General features: G+C 42.6%; 1 protein-coding gene across 2 annotated transcripts in view; it reads right to left on the bottom strand.

The window, feature by feature from the left end:
- ANXA13 (annexin A13) overlaps window positions 1–9,005 on the bottom strand; it is a 52,023-nt gene extending 43,018 nt beyond the window's left edge. The window contains exons 1-2 of one of the 2 annotated variants that reach the window (XM_003782359.3): window positions 8,903–9,005; window positions 7,633–7,755 (exon numbers count right to left, since the gene is read on the bottom strand). In XM_003782359.3, the coding sequence (XP_003782407.1) occupies window positions 7,633–7,755; window positions 8,903–8,917 (138 nt within the window). In that variant the 5' untranslated portion in view covers window positions 8,918–9,005. The remainder of the gene's footprint in view (window positions 1–7,632; window positions 7,756–8,902) is intronic. The other variant, XM_003782360.2, reaches the window with a different exon arrangement.
- Window positions 9,006–20,423: the final 11,418 nt, after the last annotated feature.

The following is a 20,423-nucleotide window of genomic DNA, read 5'->3' as shown; positions in this document are numbered from 1 at the left end:
CTGAACAATGAATGTTATTCTTTACCCTGGTAAGAGAGTTTAAGTATGCCTTGGAATCCAGATCTATTAATCCTTTCTTTAAAATTCTCTTTAACACTTTCATCTTCTTTTTCATTCCTACTACAACCATCCAAACCCCCATTATTTGGAAAGGTGAGTTATTTTTCTGCCTTTCTGTCTAAACTTCAAGTCTTCATTCTCTTTCTATTTTAGTCTACCTGATGGTGTTTTTAGTAGTAGTAGTAATATTTAAAAAATAATATTTATAAGAAAGCAGTGATGGTGATGCAATATGTCCCATGTCTAAGGGTAGATAAAGTCAACCTGGGCGTGGTAATCGTCCACAGAATAGGTACATGACTCAAGCCAGCCTGGAGCTATGTGGGGCCTTGGAACTCTCTGTGAAGCTTGAACCATCTGTGGCCACCCTTTCCTACCCCTGCTGCTTCCACACCATTGAGAAAAAAAGGCTCGTTTTTAGCAAGAAAGAATGAGGCCAACACAAAGAAAGGAGATAGAGAGAGAAGGAGCGCACAGAGAGCTGAGAAGATGATTTTCTCAGTGCCGGGCATGAATCTTCTTTTCTTTGCTAGTCTAGGGCTGGGCTTGTGACCAGTGAGATAGAAGGCGTGCTCTGCTTGGAGCTTTTCAGTAATCTGTTCCTCACAGATAGGGGAGTGGTACACGAGGAGATGGGCACTCTTTCTCTTTCCCCTTCCTTCTTGATTGAGGCTTTATGGTATGAGATCAACGTGAACACATGACCATTATGGGACAGTCACGAGAGGAGACATTGCCAGGACAGGATGGAAAGGAAGAAATCGCTTGGGCTCTTCACTATGGTACTGAACAGCTGAACCAACACAGAAACCATCTCCTTTCAGAATTCCTGCTGGGGTTGATGATTAAATGTCTTTGTTATTTAAGCAGCTGTGAGTCCTATGCTGTGCTACTCGAAATGAAACACACCATCACTTGTTCAAAAACAAACAAAAACAATTGTGAATTTGTATTCCCTCAATTACCTCAAGCCCAAACTCTTCCTTGCCTTTCAGATCCAGGTACCTACTAGGCGTTACACCCAGGTGTACACAGATGTCTTAAACTCAGCAGACCCCCAAACCGAATTAACTTAATCTCTCACTTTGCCTCACCACCCTGGGACGCACCTCCCCCCACCCAGGGACACCTCAGACACCCGGGAGTCTCTGTACTCTTCCTCCCCCCTCTCCTCCCACATCCAATAAGTCAGCAGCAAGTTGTGTTGATTTGACCCTCCAATCTGTCCTCTTCTCCCAATTCCATTGTAACTATTTTACTTAGGGGATAGGGACAGGAGGGTCTTCCTTTCTCTCCAGGGCCACTGCCTCCCCAGGGCGTAACTTGCCTCTGGTTACGTTTCTTTCCAGCCCTGATATCACTGCTTTGTCTGAGATTAGTTGGGGCTTCCCTACACCTAAGGGAATGGTTCTCAAAGGGTGGTCCCTGGACCAGCAGCAGCACGGTCACCAGGGGATTTGTGAGGAATGAACATTCTCAGACTGCTCCTTGCAGTGTCTCCTGAGTCGACCCAGGAGAAGGTCGCAGCTGTTTGTTTAAATAGACCCTTGAAGATGATCTGATGTGCGAAAGTTTAAAACCACCAAAAGCCTAAGGTAGTAAAACCCAATTTTCCTGGTGTCGTGGGTTAAATAGTATGCGCCCCCTCCCCCATTCATGTGCAGTTTTTGGAAATGGTGTTTTGCAGAGGTAATTAGTTATGGATCTCAGAATTACATCATCCTAGATTTAGAGTGGTTCCTAAATCCAATGACTGGTCCCCTTATAAGGAAAGAGAGAACCTAGAGACCCCTGCAGAGGAGAAGGGCCATGTGAAGACTGAGGCAGAGGCTGGGGTTGTGTGGCCACAAGCTGAGGAGCCGCCAGAAGCTGGAAGAAGCAAGAAAGGCTCCTCCCTGGAGCCTCTAGAGAGCGCGCGGCCCTGCTGACAGTTGATTTCTAACTCTTAGACTTCAGAACCTGAGAGAATACATTTCTGTTGCTTTAAGCTACTCAGTTAGTGGTGTTTTGCACGGCAGCCCTAGGAAGTCAATACACGTGCACTGCACACATGGGCCGTGGGTCTCACCCGTGAGCACCTGTCCCCTACGTCAGCTCCTGTTGAGTGGAGAGTTCATCAGTATCTCTACCAAAAATATTTCTGAAGTGCCTGTTATGTGTCAAGTGCAAGGTAGGCAGCAATGTCTAAGACGCAGTGTCTGCCCTACAGACGCCTGCAGCCTACGGGGAGGGGATGGCAGCTCCATAGGGAATTGCTGCACAATGTCCTGAGTGCTTGTCAGGCTAAAGCTGCCCATAGCACAGCACTCAGCTCACAGCTCTGTGAACAGACTGCTTCTCTGCTCTCTTTGCACCTGTTCCTGCTCTGTGAAGGACACCCTTCTCACTTCAGGATCTGTTTCTACCGATTCAGGGGCAGAATCGGTCTGTCTATTGTCCAGCTTCTGCACTGTGTTATGATGGCCACATTTCTATTAGTGTCCATCACATGTCATTATCATTACCTCTGTGTTTCCCTCCCTCTCGGGACCATGAGCTATTTGGAGGGCCTGGACTGTGGTCTTTTGTCTTATTCCTCTTTAATCTGCAGAGTCTCAAGCAGCACCTGGCTGGTGGTGGATTCTCTAAAAGAATTTGTTGACCTGAACTGGAATTGGAAAGTGGATGGCAAGAATGGAAACTGGTGTCCTTCCTCTGTTCTATGAGAAAGACTTTTCTCAGCTGCCTTCTCCGGCACAGCCCTAGGATGAGAGATGGGAAAGAGGGCAGCCACGGTGGGCAGAGAGGGAGCAGACTGGGGCAGTTCCCTGGGTTGCATTCAGGGTGAGAGGAAGGTGCAGAGAGAAGTGGGCTTCCGATGCCATTATCTGGGCATCCCTGCAGGTTGAGTGGTGGGAGTGGTCCATCATCAAAGCTGGTGCATAGCTCTAGTGTGGGCCTGTGAGAAGCTTATGCTTCAGCTGTGGTTCTCAAATTTGTATATCAGAGGGCTTGTTCAGATGCAGGTGGCTGGACCCCATCCTCAGAGTGTCTGATTCAATAGATCTGGGGTAAGGCCTCAGAATTTGCACTCCTAACAAGATCCTAGGTTATACCAATGATGCTATTCTGGAGAGCACATTTGGAAACCACTGCACTAAAAGAACACCCGGCTCTCAACTTTGGATACCTTAGAATCACGTGGGGAGTTTTCCAAATACCAAGGCCAGGGCCACTCCCATGAATTGCTGTAGGAGTGCGATTGCTTGTAGGGATTTGAACTGTAGCCGAACAAAACACTGATTGGTTAAGGCTTATTTAGAAAATGTAATGAATTGAGGAATTCATCCAACTTTTACTAAGCATTTGCTGTGCAGCAAGTATGTATTGGTGATGGGGGTATAAAGACAAGACTCAGTCCTACTCTCAGGACACCATCCGTCCAATGTACAGCAGGTATAAAAACAGATGGTTCTAAAACCACGTGGGAGCGGAGGAATAGAGTCTACACAGAGCACAGTGGAAGCCCTCAGGAAAAGCATCTAATCCAGTTTAGATGGATTAGGGGAGGAGAAAGGGAGGGTCAGGGAAGAGGGTAAAGAGGAAATGGTAAGGTGATGATCTGGTTCAATAGCCTTACAACTGCAAAAGCTTAGCTTCTATTTGGCATAATAGAAAGTTTTATTGAACCCAAAGCATAGAGTTAAAAATTTGTGTCCAAATACCATGCTTTACCTCTTAGTAGATGTCCAACCTTGGGCAAAGTACCCAAGGTACTTTGGTACTTGGGTGCTTCTCCTAGCACCACTTTCCCCATATTTAAAAGCAGAATAACAATAATAATAGTAACTGTCTCTTGGGGTTGTTGTGAGGACTAAATGATGAAATGTATGAGAAGTGCTTAGTGGGTGTAGAACTTAATCCTCCAGGACCGTGGATTATGTCCTCAAAACATCTCAAAGTCTACTAAACACTTGCAAAATGTCAGTTTTTATCATAGGCATTCCAGAAGGTTTCATTGAAAGCCCCAGTTAAGCCGTCATCCCTGGGAGTTTTAGTTTTGGTTCCTGTTGCTGTGCCCAGAGACTCAGGCCTGTGCCTCTGTGTGCCCGGGATTCATCACGATGCTAAGTGGCCCCAGGCACCAACGACTTTAGGATTCTTGCGTAGGTGTTGAGTTTGCAGGTTCTCCCTTCTGCCAGAGTCTGTCCTGGCAGACTTCTTATCCCTTCTTTAAAATGGCTTCTATTTATCTACCATAGACAGGAAATTCAAAAGGCAAGATCATCTAATTGTGTCTAAAACGTTAGCTAGACTTTAGTGAGAGACTTGTCTTTAGCAGAAGAAGGTGCACTTTTGCCGCATGTCCTGTTTGGACATCAGAGGCCCTTTTTGTTTCCTCCTATACTCATGGAGGTGTCCTGACTGACTAGCTCTCCAGGAGGAAAGATTTACTGATTACGGAGGAATAATTGTGTGGTCTATGCTGGTTCCTGTTCTCGGTGGCTTATGTTGGGTTTGAGATCACAGTTAAATGCACACTCTGGGTTAAGAGTATGTTTACTTTTTTTTTTTTTTTTTGAGACAGTCTCACTATGTTGCCCTCCGTAGAGTGCTTTGGTGTTACAGCTCATAGCAACCTCCAGCTCTTGGGCTTAAGTGATTCTCTTGCCTCAGCCTCCTGACTAGCTGGGACTACAGGTGCCCACCACAATGCCTGGCTATTTTCTTGTTGCAGTTGTCACTAGTGTTTAGCTGGCATAGGGTGGGCTTGAACCCGCCAGTCTTGGAGCATTTGGCTGGCGCCGTAACCACTATGCTATGGCCACTGCGCCAACATTATGTTACTCTGATTCCAAATTCCCAGCCACATTCCAACCTGCGTTCAGAGCCTCCCTTCTTTTTTCAGGAATCTGAACCTATTTCCCACCTGTCATACCCGTCCCAGGAATCCTTGGTCCACCTTCATCTGAGCTCTCCCGGTGTCCACCTGCCATAAATCCCCAACTAGTCTCCATTTGAGACAATATTTATGTTGGCTAAATATTGGCAAAAACACTTGATAAGCTTGGCATATTCACAGATGCCGTGGCAGGCTGCTGAACAGATGTTCCAACATTTACACATGGGTTTTTACTTTGGGGCATGTGCAGTGACACCTGCTTTCATCAGCAGTGCGCGGAGCTCTTCTCGCAGGGTTGGTTATGTGCTCTAACTCAGTGTTTCTCAGACTCGGTTGCACATTAGAGCCACCTGGGAGCATTTATAACTCCTGATGCCCGGACAGCCACCAGACCAACTATGAATAATTCAGACTGGCGAGGGACCCAGGGGCCGGTGGCTTTGAGAACTCTTCCAGTCACTTCAACGTGTAGGCAAGTTAGAGAACTTGTTCCCTTGCTCAGGGCTTTTCAGGTTTTAATGTGCAACAGGATTGAGGATTTTGTGAAAATGCAGATCATGATTCCATAGGTCTGGGAGGACCCCAGATCCTGCATTTCTTTTCTTTCAGCCAACTACATTCTGAGTTCAGTATTTAAATCTTTTGTTTTAATTAGGATTAATGTCAGGACACCAATGATTAGGTTGCATTTTTGTGTGTTTCTAAGGTCAAGTTGTAGTTGAGGCAGGTGAGCCCTTCATCCGGGAGTGTATAGTGCACCCTCACAATGTGTCCACCAGGTGAGAGTTCACACACCTCCCTCCATCCTCTCCTTTCCCCTTTCCCTCGGATTCTGCATTTCTAACAAGTGCCAGGCAATGTGGAGGCCGCTACTAGTCCAAGGACTGCACTTTGAGTAGCAAGGCTGTATTGAGAATAGTTCCATCTAGAGCCTGTTCATTAGCCTTGAAAATGACTTCCCAGAAATCCTTAGTTCTTTTGGGTTTGTGACGATTCCACATTTATCAATGGCCCCCGTCCGTCTTGCTCCCTTCCTGTTGCTCTGCCTGTAATCCTACAGCCACAGGCCTACAGAGCAGTGATCTCAATACTGATCTCAATTCCCCTTTGCCTCTCTGATGATGATTCCCTCAAAAACAACCCACAAAATAGGATAGAAGAGTCAGCTGGCTAAACCTAAGTGGATTTCTCTGTGGTTCTTATTTTTCTGTTTATACCCACTATCTACTAAGCTCCCTGAGCCCAAAGCCAGGCTAAGCAAATTCTTGGAACACTGTGTGAATTAGCAGAGGATAGTAACCCACTTTCTTCATTATTGCTGCTCCAAATAGATTAGTCACAAACAATAGATCTTCAGTTAAAGAAATCATTAATGATGGTGGTGGAAAATTAGGGAAAGCACAGAGGAAAAGTAATTTTCAGTTTCAGGGCTTGGCTATGATTCCACATCAGTATACTTTAGAAAATGTAATTTCCTGGCCAGTATTCTAATGGCTTTTTAGCATTATCTGTCAGTTATCTACAGACCCTGGTCTGTGGACATATTCTTGGGGAATCAAAACTTTTCTAGGAGACTTTTAAAGTACTGTATTTAATGTTGATAATCACAAAAATTAATATATCGCAACATGGACTTTAACCTTACAAAAGCAATTTATGCAGCCTGAGTATATTAATGTGCCCTCACATTCACCCCAAATAAAAGAAATATATAAAGCATACAAATGAGTAGAATGAGCAAGTGCTGGCATATGATTTCAATACCAGCATCTGTGTTTTTATTTATGACGGTTTCTATGCCAAGTAGCTAGACTTTAATTGTTGCAGGCTAATGATAAAAGAATAGAGACCAGAGGAGGCTTGATAGAAAATCACATGTTTGAGCCAAGAAGGGGTCCAATGGCATTACAAAGAGTCTTACAAACAAAAGTTTCTCAGTAGGTCAAATGGAGAAATATGACAGAAGAACTAATAAGTCACCCACCACGTCAAATTTTAGACTTGCTAAGATTCAAAAAGTCAAATCAAATCAACACAAAATGAAACAAAACCCTCAGCATTAGAGCAAGCAGGACCATTTCATATCAATATTAATCTCAATGCTTAATCTCAATAAAATAACATTGTCTGTTACACTAAATTGACAACATACACTTAAATATCATTGACTTCTCTTAGTATTTAGTTTGCAAGTTTGTTTTGGTTGTATAGTTGTTTCAAAACCACCAGCATTCTACTTTTAAGTTCGCACATATTCAAATAACTTTCTAAAGCAAATAATTTAAGCATTATTGGGATCATTTTTTGTCCTTTAAAAAGGTTTCTCATCTACATTCTAAGCAGGTGTTCATTCCTTGTGCCCTTGTTAAATTCCCTTCCTATTTTCTGAAATGTCCTAGGGGTTAGAGAGTAGCCTCATGCACTTGATTCTGGGGGGATGGGTATTAATGAGACACTGCTGAGAACATACACTGAGCCCTTACAAGATGACATTTGTACATTAGCTGCAAACATTGTGACACAGATTTTCCAGGGAAAAATTTCCCTGCTTGGAAGTCATGCCTCGATGATAAAAATTCCAGATTGGTGGCTGGTGGTGGGTCCAACACGATGGGTCATTGGTGACTAACACTGGACCCTTGAGAGAGCAGGGTCATACCTATGATTTGGAGGAAAAATAAAGTGCTTACTGGCTGTGAGACCTCTGGCTCTCCGTTCCCTGACGGGTGGCTGAGAGGCTGCAGGACTGCTGAGGGTGGGGTGTCCCTTTTGGGCAACTGCTGACTGCCTTCTGAGAGGGAGTAAGACTGGCTCTGAGAATTCAAAACAGAAATACGTAAAAACGCTGGCCCACTCTCCCTGGCCACCTGCCTCAGGGGGTTGACTTTCAAAGGACAAAATTGTCCTCCTAAGCTGCTCATGCAGGGCCCAATTATACCAGAGGTCCTCTACATCTTTCCCATGTATTTAGAAAACAGGTTTCAGTTTCTCTGAAGGATAAACGGAATGGATGGCTCATAATCTTGGCTGGCATGAAAATGCTATTTACAGACCATTTTCAAAGTAATGACTCACCTCAGAAAATAGTTGTAGGTTTGTAAATATCTGAGTGCAGGCTGAATATATAGTAAAGGAAAAACCTTATAGACAAACTAACAGTTTACAGAAAATTCTGGACTTTTATTTTCTTTGCTGCTGGTGTTACCTGCAATATATCATTTTTGTCATGGGAAGCTATAGTACAAAACTTTTTAAAAATTCTTATTGGAATAGCTTTGATATGCACTTTTCAATATTAAAACAAATGAAGATTCAGCTCCCCTCTCTCTTGAGTGTAGTTGGTTCCCATTGGTAAAGTTTTAGTTGGTTTTTTAATGAATAACAATTTATAGACACACTATTACACCATTCACCATCCTAAACATGTCAAAAGGACTAATTATTTAAGTCTATTTTATGAATATCTACAAATCTCTGAATGCTTATGATGCAATTTAAAAATAATACTGGAATATTTTCCCCTTTCAGTCCAAGCTGCATGGCATTATAGGAGAGTTTCCCCCTTGGTTTACTGATCCTTGCCGCATGAACCTTTTCTTTCCACAAAACTCTGAATGAGTTGAATTGTCTATGAAGTTTTACACAACTTCGCTACAAACTAACAGCTTTAGTCATCCAATCTACAGTTATATATTAACCATTCGCTCTCTGCGAAGCATGTTTATTGCCTAATTTTAAACACTTCTTTCTCTTTAGCCCCTTTTAAGAGACTTTTGGCCAATAGGGGAAATATGACATCCCAAATCCATTTTAAGAGCATGGGATGCCGTTGCTAGAACCAATAAAAAAGGGCAATCATATCGATAAGGTAAAAAGTATCAGTCATGATTTCAGAGTTTAAATTCTTCCACATGCTAACCAAAAAAACCCCCCTGATTCCCAAAGGCCAGGAATACTTACATGACGATTGCCCATTTTCTCTCTGCTAAGATGGCTGTTCTGTACTTCATTAAGGGATCAGTCCTCCTACCGGCAAAGTTTATAATGGTTTCCCCAGGGAATACTATCTCTTGTGTTTAATAAGTAACTTTCGGCATTGAATTTGAATACATTGTCGGGGATGGGTAGGGAGTGGCCCTAGTGATAAATGAGTTTCGACTGCCCAAGTTGCCTGGGTAGGCCATCTTTTGAAAAAAAAATACTTATTAACAATTCAAGCTTAGGCTTTTTAAGTTAAAAAACTTATTCACGACTCGGCGCCTATAGCTCAACCGGCTAAGGCGCCAGCCACATACACCTAAGGTGGCGGGTTCGAATCCCCAGCCCGGACCCGCCAAACAACAATGACGGCTGCAACCAAAAAATAGCTGGGCGTTGTGGCGGGCACCTGTGGTCCCAGCTACTTGGGAGGCGGAGGCAGGAGACTCGCTTGAGCCCAGGAGTTGGAGGTTGCTGTGAGCTGTAATGCCACGGCACTCTACCCAGGGGGACAGCTTGAGGCTCTGTCTCAAAAAAAAAAAAAAAAAAAAAAAAACTTATTCACAATGAAAAGACTAAACCTACCTCACTTCTGATTGTTAAAAGTGTCAAGCTTTTATATTTTGGGTGTTCATTTGAATTTTTATACTTTTAGTAATAACAACATCAAATCGAAAAATCTTACTATTTTACTAACATCCCTATTATTATTATTAGAGATAATTTTTTGAAGGCTACGCTGAGCTACACTAGATCAGCTTTACAATTAAACTGGTTTTTAAACTTAACAAAAGTAATAGGTGCAGATAGTAAATTTTTTTCTGATAATACAAAAAAATAGTATGAAAAAAAGTAAGCCTACTGCGCTCTTCCCCTTGGGGTTTCTTGTGAGTCCTTCCAGAAATGGTCTACACATATACAGCCATATCTGGCTCTCTATTTACCTGTCTCTCTGTCTCTTTCTCTCTGACCTGTTTTTTTTTTAATTGTTGGGGATTCTTTGAGGGTACTAGAAACCAGGTTACACTGATTGCATTTGTTAGGTAAAGTCCCTCTTATAGTGGTGTCTTGCGCCCAGAAGTGTGTGTGTGTGTTTTTCCTGAACAAATAGGTTTGTACAAGGCATTCTGTTTCACGCCTTGTATGTTTCATATACTAAAGAAAGATAGAACCCCTTCCTTTCTCAGTGCCTGTGTGCTAATGCACCAGGGGCATGGCATGGACCACACTTTGTTTCATCAATCCACCACTGAAGATTGTTTTTGGTTTTTGCATGAACACCTTACACTCATCTTTCCATATGAAATCTCTGGCCAAATAGTATGTACATTTAAAATGCTGATAGATGTCTCCAAGTTGTCCACTACCCAGATATAAAATGCTGAACCACTCTCAAAGACCAGCTGACCCATGAGGCTTACTTTCAAAAGATGAAATTTACATCCTCCTATGATAATATATGCCAGTAATCATTTCTCGACATGTTGGTCTTACACTAAATATAGTCAAATGTTTTCTTTTCTACCAATTTCAAAAATAAACGGTGGCACTTCATGATTTAATTTATGTTTCTTTCATGTGATATCCTTAAAATTGTATCTCCCATTCCTTAAAAGCCATTTATGTAAGTTTTCTGTAATTCGCTTATTTGCGTCCTTTATCGGTTCTTTTGATTCATTAACTTTTTTCATATTATTTGTAAAACACTTTATAATGCATGCAAAGTCTAGGCCTCTGTCAAGTGTAAGAATTATTTTTCCTCAGTTTGTTGTCTGTCTTTGGTCTCTGCTTATGTTTTGAGTATGTATGTTTAAGTGAATAAAGCATCAGTTTTTATGTATTTAAATATATCAATCTTTTCTTTGTCGACTTAGAAAAACCTTTTCTGTATTAAGATGCTTAAATCTTCTTGTATATTTTCTTTAAGTTCTTTAAAAAGCTTCATTTTCTAAGGCTTACATCTTTGATCCATTTGGAATTGATTTTGATATGGATTAAGGAGGGAAGGGATTCAGCTTAGTCTGAGTTACTTAGACATCCTAGAGTGTTATTGAATAATTCATCTTTCCTCTGTTGGTCTAAGATACTACTTTTATTTATTTGGTGCTACATTTCCATATCATCTAGAATTAAAATTTTGTATAGGTTTATTAAATCCTGATTTTATATACTTATTCTTTTGTTCTTTTAACCTTTATCTACCAAGTTCCTTGGATGTGCTGATTACTGGAACTGCAACAATCAAAAAATGGATATGAATTTTCTCTTCCAAGAACTTACAGTCAAATTTCTGTATAAGAAATAAATACATGATTATAAGTTATCATACGGGCTATGAAGAAGATAAGCAGGGTGCTATACCAGAGAACTAACCTCTGTGTGTGTACCTTAAATGGAGATAGGGCTCTTCAAGGAGCTAACATTTCAGCTGTGGATTAAAGGATAAAAAGAGTCCTTCATTTGAAAAGAGAAAGTGTTTCAGATTTGATGTTCTTAACCATGTGCTAAGGCTCAAAATAAGAAGGAACTATGAACTGGCAGAAATGCAAGATGCCAGAGAGAGTGGAGACTATTGGGTGCCAGACAGGGTGCTGGGTGCTGGAGATACAGTGTGAACAAGACAAAATCTCTTTCCTCCTAATTTTGATAGTGGAGTGGGTGAGGAGACCAGAAGACATAGGTTAAGAACCAATGCTTTGACCACTCATGATTATTTTTCCTTAATGTTTAATTTTTGCTTTAGGGTCCCCTGCCTCCTTCTGCCAGACCCAGACTTTTTCTCAGGGCCAGATCCTCCCTGCCCCACCTCTTGTCATTGACTTCTCTCAGAACTCTCATCAGCGATGTCCCAGAGATTAGGAGGGGCACGGCAATTTGATGTGAGCCATTCGTTGTGGAGCTAAGTCCTGTTCAAGGGTGCTGAGTTACTGAGCACAGGAAATGCCTAGTGAAGAGATATAGTTTTATGAGTGTGTGGGTGTGGGGTGGTGAAAGGCAGAAAGCTGAGAGGCAGACATGCCTTTTTAATATTCTATATCGGCAGCCCTGGAGACACCTCTTGATCATTTAGATCTGCCCACATCTGCTTTGATTTGGTGACATAGACCTTTCCCTCGTGTCATCTTCTCCTGTTTTACATCCCAGGTGGACAGGTACTTAATAAGGTGGCAGGAATGAGTCTCAGAAATAGCAGCGTGGGGAAGGATGGGGCATTACTGCACCTTTGGGCCATTTCTGGGAGCATGTGATATTGGGGGCCTATATTGAGAAGAGAAAGAAAGAAACAATTTGAGAAAGAAGAGTTAGGAGACCCCATCACACAAAGAGTGATGACAGAGGTTTTCTCTTATATACTTATAAATATTTTCTGATTATAAAGTACAACAGGTGCTGTGCAATGGATTCTCCTTACTAGACTGGGCATATTTATTTACATTCTCTTGGATTGGGGTTCTCAAAGTGGCAATACTGTCCATGGATGGAGAGGGCAGTTGGCAACGTGGGCAGGACTACTTGGGTTGCCAGAATGACTCGCAGGGTGGGAACGTGCCTGGCCCAGGGATACATGGGACATGTATGGGACTCTATCACATAATAGAGAACCATCACCCCCAAGCCAACAGTGCCTGTGGAGAAACCCCTGCTGAGGTTCTCTCCTTCTCCCTCCTTCCTTCTATGTAGGGCTATAGCTGCAGACCAAGAGCTTGTGAACTTTTGTGGTGCTCCTTGGTCCTTAAGATCTATAAAATCTGACAGCTGCAATGTCATGAGCTTAACGGTGACACCAGCAAGGTATGGAAGATGGAGGATGAAAAATGGACAAGAAGGACTGGAAGAGACAAATCACTGGGACCAATGCCGCCTTTCTACAGACTGGAGAACTCAGGTCCTGGGGAGTTGGTAGAAAAACTGGGGGGATGAGAACATACGGTACAGATGTGTCTTGATTTACCGTGGGGTTATGTCTTGATAAGCTGATCATAGGTTGAAAATATTAGTAAGTCAAAAATGCATTGAATATACCTAAGCTGCTGAACATGACAGCTTAGCCTCACCTACCCTAAATGGGCTCAGAACACTTGCATCAGTGTGCCATTGGGCAAAATCATCTAACAAAAAGCCTATTTTATAACAAAATGTTGAATATCTCATGTAATTTATCAAATACGGCGCTAAAAGTGAAAAACAGAAGGACTGCAGGGGTATCCTTAGTAGAAGTGGAAAATGCCGTGTAAAGACCCAGATACACAGGCCATGTGGCAATAGAGGCGGGGATGGGAGTGTGGCTGCTGCAGGCTGAGGAATGTCAGGGAGTGCAGCAACCACAAGGAGGTAGGAAGAAGCAAGGAAGGATGCTCGCCTACAGCTTCAGAGGGAGAACGGCCTTCCCGGTATGTTGACTTTGGGCTTCTACCCCCCAGAATTGTGAGATAGTAAATGTGTGTTGATTTAAGCCATTCAGTTTGTGTTACATTGTCACAGTAGCCCTAGGAAACCAATACATAGAACCACCCCCCACAAAAAAATAACTCATCAGTTGCTATGAGAATCACAGCAAATACATTATGCTATATGTTTAATAAAATGTCCATTTTGAAATACATTGGGAGACGATAGCATAGTATGTGATGTACAACTATGAGTAGTTCATATTCTTGTATAGCTTTCCGGTATTAATTAAAATAACAAAAGTATAGATACTAATTTTCCGAATATGTGTATAACAGTCACCCTGAACACTTGCCCAATCTTTCTTTTGGCAGGGAGAATTAACAGTGTTTCATTTGTGTAGTGTAATTTCGGTAGAACCCTAAAATGATAGTGGGTTTTTAGACTGACATTTTCCTCCGCATAAACCAAAGCACAAATATTAGTATTTCTGTCATGTTTGTTTACACCACCCCCTTTCGTTAATAAGTGCTCAAGAGCAGGGACAAATCCCCACAGTGCCGCATACTATGGCTACTTCGTGAAAGTTGTTGATTGACTAAAACAAAAAGACTTAAAGCTGCAGGAAATTATTGTAGTTGTTGAAAGCAACTCTGTTTCTGTACTTTCATGGTTTGCCAGTAGGGAAAATCCTGAAAGTCACACATTTTCTCTTGCAGGCACAAAACCAAAAACCTCCCAGAGCAGAATGTCACCTTCAGCTCCTGGATGGGTTAACAACTACTTTATTGTCTATGGCCATGTGCAAGACTCTGTTGCTGGTTACAGGGCGTATGGAAAATATATGGGACACATACTTTCTACCGTCTCAGCTGCTCGTGTGCTAGTCGGGGAAATCAAACAGCCACATAAGAAAAACCGTATGTTAACTTAATGTCTTATTTTGTGGCAGAAAAACCACAGCCCCAGGAAAGCAAAACCCCAAGTTTAAGGTAGGTCTCTGCTACAGCTTTGGGGTGTGATGACATCAGAGTCGTTCTCTCTCTTGAGATCTCAGGTTTCTACTATGTAAGTATGAGATTTGGACTTCATCTCTACATTTACTTATAGACCTGAAATGTTATGAACAATCTGGGGTTAGGAAGCTGTATCAGGCAGGACTGTTTGGGTTTCAAGTGACTGAAAACCTGACCACTATGACATTTTTGCTCACCTAATTGGAAGTTTGCTAGCTTCAGGCATAGCTGGATCCAACTAGTCAAAATATATCCCCAGGACCCACTGTCTCTCTCCATTCCTCAGTGCCACTTTCTCCCCATCTCAAGGCGAAATATTTGCTGGTGAATCTTTGTTTTCATCTTCACAATTCCAAAATGAAGAGGAAACTAGAACTTTCCTTTCCCATGATACAAATCTACATCCTGGTCTGATTCTCTGGCCCCAAATGGGACTAATGCTCACTTCTGAACTGGCCACGCCTGGGGGGCCAACTCCATTCAAACCACATGGACTGAGAGTGGGGACCTCATCTCTGACTGGTCTTAGAGCTCTAAGAGGGGCCAACTTCATTCAAACCACATGGATTGAGAGTGGGGACCTCATCTTTGAACTGGTCTTAGAGGTACAAGAGGGGCCAACCTCATTCCAACCACATAGTCTGAGAGTGGGGGTGCTCATTTCTGAACTGGTCTCAGAGCTATAAGACAGACCAACGCCATTCCAACCACATGGACTGGGAGTGGGGGTGCTCATCTCTGAACAAGTCTTAGAGCTATAAGAGGGACCAACCCCATTCAAACCACTGAGAGTGGGGGCGCTCATCTCTGATCTTAGAGCTGTTCTGCTTGGTACTGCAGATTTGATGGTGACAAGACCAAGTCAGGGCCCTGTGGGGGTCATACTCTGTGGGAGGAAACAGAGAAGCACCCAAAGGCACAAACAACATAATCACAAATGGTGACAAGTGCGACGCTGTGGCCGATATAACAGGATGATATGAGGCCGAGCAACTGAGCAGGCCAATTGTAGTTGAGGCAGGAGAGGCTGTTTGTGCATGGTGGGAGGTGAGACCCAAGAACGAGAAAGGTGCAGTTGTTTGAAGAACTGGGGGATGACTTTGGGAGGAGGAAAAGGGGTGCTGAGGCAGAATGAGGAGCAGAGGTGTCAGTGTGGCCGCGGAGCCGGGAGCGCGGTATGGGGAACAGCAAGCTGGGACTCACAGGTGGGTTATGGGGAGGGTTTGGAGTTTATCTGTAGAGAATGACGAAGTCGTCAGAGCATTTCAGATGGGCAAGTGGCACGGTCTGAGCTGCGTTGATGCTGGGAAGATCGCTGCGGCTGGAGAGAGGTGATGGGTTTCATTGGGTAAAGAGGCATTTGCTGAAGACCAGCAGAGACTCAGGGGTGTGGACTGAAGAGGCGAGGCTTAGAGACAGGGCAGACCCCAAAGGGGATTGAGGGGATGCACTGATGGTTTGGGCTTGTGGACAGAGAATAAAGGAAAATCAAAAATGATTCTCCATATTTTGAAACCAAGCTCCTGTGCTATTAACTGAGATGAAGGAGACTTGGTATAGGGGAGCAGGGGAATAAAGATTTGGGCTTTGATCATGTTAAGTTTTTTTCTCTCTTTTTAAAAATGTCAGATTAGTATGAAAGTACAGAGATTAGGTTACTTTGCCTTTGTTAGGTAGAGTACAAGTTGTAGTTGTGCCCCTCAGCCAGGAGGTGTGCCATGTACCCTCACATGGTGCCTGTTAGGTGAGAACACACCGATCCTCATCTCTCCTCCCCCTCCTGCTCCCCCCAACTGGAGTTTGACTTTTACTCTTGTGTGGGTGTGCATTTGTTCATCTACCGGTTTCCTATTAGTATTGAGTGCATTGGATGTGTGCTTTTCCATTCTTGTGATATTTTAATAAGAAGAATGTGTTTCAGTTCCATCCAGGTAAATGCAAAAGATGTAAAGTCTCCCTCTTTCTTATGGCTGAATAGTATTCCACGGTATACATTCACCACAGTTTATTAATCTACTCATGCGTTGATGGGCACTTGGGTTGAGTCTACATCTTGGTGATTGTGAATCGAGCTGCAATAAACAATCTAGTGCATATGTCCTTACAGTCAAATGATTTTTTTTTTTTCTCCTGGGTAGATACCTAGTAATGGGATGGTGGGATCAAATGGAAGGTCTAGTTTGAGTTTCTTGTAGATTCTCCATACTTCTTTCCAAAGAGGTGCGTTGGTTTGCAATCTCACCAACAGTGCCAAGAGCATGGTATGTTCTTCCATTTGTTAATGTCTTCTGCTATTTCTTTTCTCAGGGTTTCATATTTCTCTTTGTAGGGATCCTTCACCTCCTTTGTTACATATATTCCCAGGTATTTCATTTTCCTTGAAGCTACTGTGAAGGGTATCGTGTCCTTGATTTGCTTCTCAACTCGGTTGTTATTGGAGTATACGAAGGCTACTGATTTGTGGAATTGATTTTATAACTTATGAGTTACTGTGTTTCTTGACCACTTCTAGGAGTCTGAGCATGTTAAGTTTGAGACGTTGGTTAGATACTCAGGTGGAGACATCAAACTGAGAGTTGGATGTGGATGATGCTTGGGGTGAGAATAGCATTTGGGCGGCACCAGCGTATATGTGAGTTATGAGCCAGGTTCAGATGACTCTGAAAATGAGAGCAGAGAGAAAGGAAGAAGCAGAGAGGACAGGAAGGGAGTGGGTAGAGCTTCCGGTGTGTGCCAACATTTACCTGTTTGATAGAGGAAGTAGAGGCAGAGAAGGCATAGTGAGTTAAAAGCAGAGGAAAATTAGAAGAATGTGGTGCCTAGAAAGGCAAGATAAGAGTGGTTCAAGAAGGAACATAATTACATATAGTGAATACTCCTGAGAGTACTTTGAAGAGAGCAAAGTGTCCAAAATGTATATTTTTAAAAGATAACCTCACAGATGTTTCAGGTATGTATATATCACAAGACCAGAAGCAAGTCTTTCCCTAGAGAATTTTATTCTTAATTAATATAAATAAAGTATTATTAAATTATTTTAATTTCAAAAATGGATTTAATTTGGGCAAAGAGATTTGATTAGAATCCGAATCAGCCTGATGAGGATGTGGGAGAGCAGGTGACTGCTGTGAGGCCACCCCAGGGGCCTCTAGGCCTCCCTGGCCACCTTGCCATGTGACCAACCATGTAATTAGCTGACTCTGAGTAAGTCCCTTCCTCTTTATGGGCTTCTGCTTTCACAGCTCTAGAAGGGAGGAGACCAGATAGCTTCTGCCTGGGGATGAGGACCATTTATCCAGCTCCTTCTTACTAAAATGTATTAACATCAATACAAAAATTTCTCTTCCTTCCAGAATTTTGCCTAAGGTTAGCACTGCTTGCATGAACGTACAAAAGATTACTTTTATTTCTGACTTTTTCTGATTCCAGGCAAAGCAGTGTCAGTAACAGGACACAAGATCTCTATTTTCAGACTCCTATTATTTTTATGGCATCTTAAAGCCTGTTCTGTTATAAATTACATTTTCCTTTATGAGGGTACACTGCGACCAAGAGGGCTAAGATAAGACCTCCTCGACTTTTGAAATTCCCCATATTTTGGCTCTTTGTTTCTGGCTGACTCCAAGTTCTGAACTTTATATAAAGAAGGTCAATGTTGAAAGTTATTGGTTGTGAGGCCATTTGCTCTACCAGGGACCTCAGCCTGTGTGGGCTGCACTCAGGAGTCTGAATAAGGTTTGATTACCTACACATGGCGAAAGGGAATGACCAAATCATACTGTTCATAAATTTTTTTTTTCCAGCCTGCTTCAGATCTCATGGATATTCTCCAACCATCTTTAGATAAAGGCTATAGGAAATTGTAGTTTAAGTCATGCATAGCGATAACAGATAAATGATTAATAGAACAGGAAGCTAATGAATTACCTTAGGAATACACCCTTAGGAAATGTATTTTCTACATGCAATTTCTACATTTCCTAAGGGTGAAGTGCTGAAGGCATCACTTTTTAGCTTTTTAACCTTTCCTGGCAATTTTAGGGATAGAATTCTTAAAATAGCCAATGGGATCAAGCATAAATGGAAATTTAATTAATTTAGATTTAGTTACTTATTTTATTTCCCAGAGTTTATTTTTTTTTAAGACAGACTCTCTCTTTGTTACCCTCGGTAAAGTGCTGTGGCATCACAGCTCACAGCAACCTCAAACTCTTGGGCTCCAGCAATCCTCCTGCCCCAGCCTCCCAAGTAGCTAGGACTATAGGCACCCGCCAATAGCCTGGCTGTGTTTTGTTGCATTTGTTATTGTTGTTTAGCTGGCCTAGGTTAGGTTCCAACCTGCCAGCCTCAGTGTATGTGGCTGGCGCCATAACCACTGTGCTACAGGCACTGAGCTAGAATTTTTGTTTTTAAATACTCCTTTTTAGCCACATTCTTATGCTCATTGGCCCCCTGACAGGAGCAAGTTAAACATTTTCTATCTTATTTTTGGGGTGCATGTTAAGTGGCTAGAAAACATGATGCCTTCTCCGTCACAGGGAGAAGGTCTAGGTGGGTGTGTGTGCCCAGTAGATGTTTAGCTGATGAGACAACAGACAGACAAAAAGTAATGACATGCCCGGCTGAGGTACAAAATGAACAGGGAAAAGACGCACAAAGGGACTCCCCCCTAATGCTTATAAACATTCCCATATGAACAGGGACTCTTCTTATTTATTAAAAAGTGTTGGCTCAGCGCCTATAGCTCAACCAGCTAAGGCGCCAGCCACGTACACCTAAGGTGGCAGGTTCGAATCCCCAGCCCGGACCGCCAAACAACAATGACAGCTGCAATCAAAAAAAAAAAAAATAGCCAGGCATTGTGGCGGGCGCCTGTGGTCCCAGCTACTTGGGAGGCAGAGGCAGGAGACTCGCTTGAGCCCAGGAGTTGGAGGTTGCTGTGAGCTGTAATGCCACGGCACTCTGCCCAGGGGAACAGCTTGAGGCTCTCTCAAAAAAAAAAAAAAAAAAAGTGTTTTTCATTGTCTATAAGAATGTACATAAGGCATACAGCATGTATACTACAGAATGTTTTGATATACACAATGAAATGATTACTATAGTCCACAAAATTAACAGATGATGATCTTCCATAGTTACTTGTGTGTGTGTATGTGAGAGAGAAATAAAAATCTACTCTTTTAGGTAATTTCTGGTACAAAAGGTCAGACAATTAAGTTCAAGAACTCATCCTAGAAAAAGTGCTGGATACCTCTCTGCTGAATATCACTCTGGTCACCAGATGGCCAAGGGTGGTACTTTGAAGGTGACTGCAGTGATATTCAGCAGTGGTTAGTTCAATAGACATTTCAACTCAATAGTACAGCTGTAAGGACGACTTTTTTCTAGGATGACTTCCCAAGTCTGCACACACAGAGGAATGTTACTCAGCCTTAAAAAGGAGGTCCTGCTATGTGTGACAGCATGGATGAGCCTTGGAGACTCCTTTTCTACACAAAGTTGTTCATTTATTGTTGATTCAGGTCATCAGGGGAATTCTGGGGCTCTGGGGAGAGACCTACTGAAGTAAGGTTTGTTTAAAATTCATTAGTACCCAAGAAATCTTTAAATGGGTTTTCTGTTTTTATTTGATTTTATTCGGATTTTCATTTGGTCAAAAAGATACGCAAAGACCTTGTTTACAAAAATCAACTGCATTGCATAGCTTGAGAATCTGACTCAACATCAACAGCATTAAAACCCACGCACCTGGTTGTCAACATCAAACACAAGGCTGCATTTTAATTTGGTGAAATTAAACAAGCACCCAAGGTGAGGTTGTTCTGTGGTGTATAATCCAGGTGCCTGGGCAGCCAGAGCGGGATTGGAATGGAAGTGAAGACCGGGACTCGGCAGGGTCTGTCTGGGATTGGCAGGGTTCCTTACAGCTGTACTATTGAGTTGAAAGCAGGCTTGGTATTTCAAGGTTATTGCTACCCACCTCTGCATTTCCTTTTCACTTGATGACCTCTGGCTGTTCCATAAATGTCTATTGAACTAAACCAAACTCACCTGCCTGCTCCCCTACTACGTAGGCACTATGCAGATGCTAAAGATAC

The sequence above is a fragment of the Otolemur garnettii genome, unplaced genomic scaffold (assembly GCF_000181295.1).
Source record: "Otolemur garnettii isolate 467f Iridium unplaced genomic scaffold, OtoGar3 scaffold00004, whole genome shotgun sequence".
Taxonomy (NCBI): domain Eukaryota; kingdom Metazoa; phylum Chordata; class Mammalia; order Primates; family Galagidae; genus Otolemur; species Otolemur garnettii.
The sequence above is the reverse complement of the archived record's forward strand: the minus strand, read 5'-3'. Positions and strand labels throughout refer to the sequence as shown.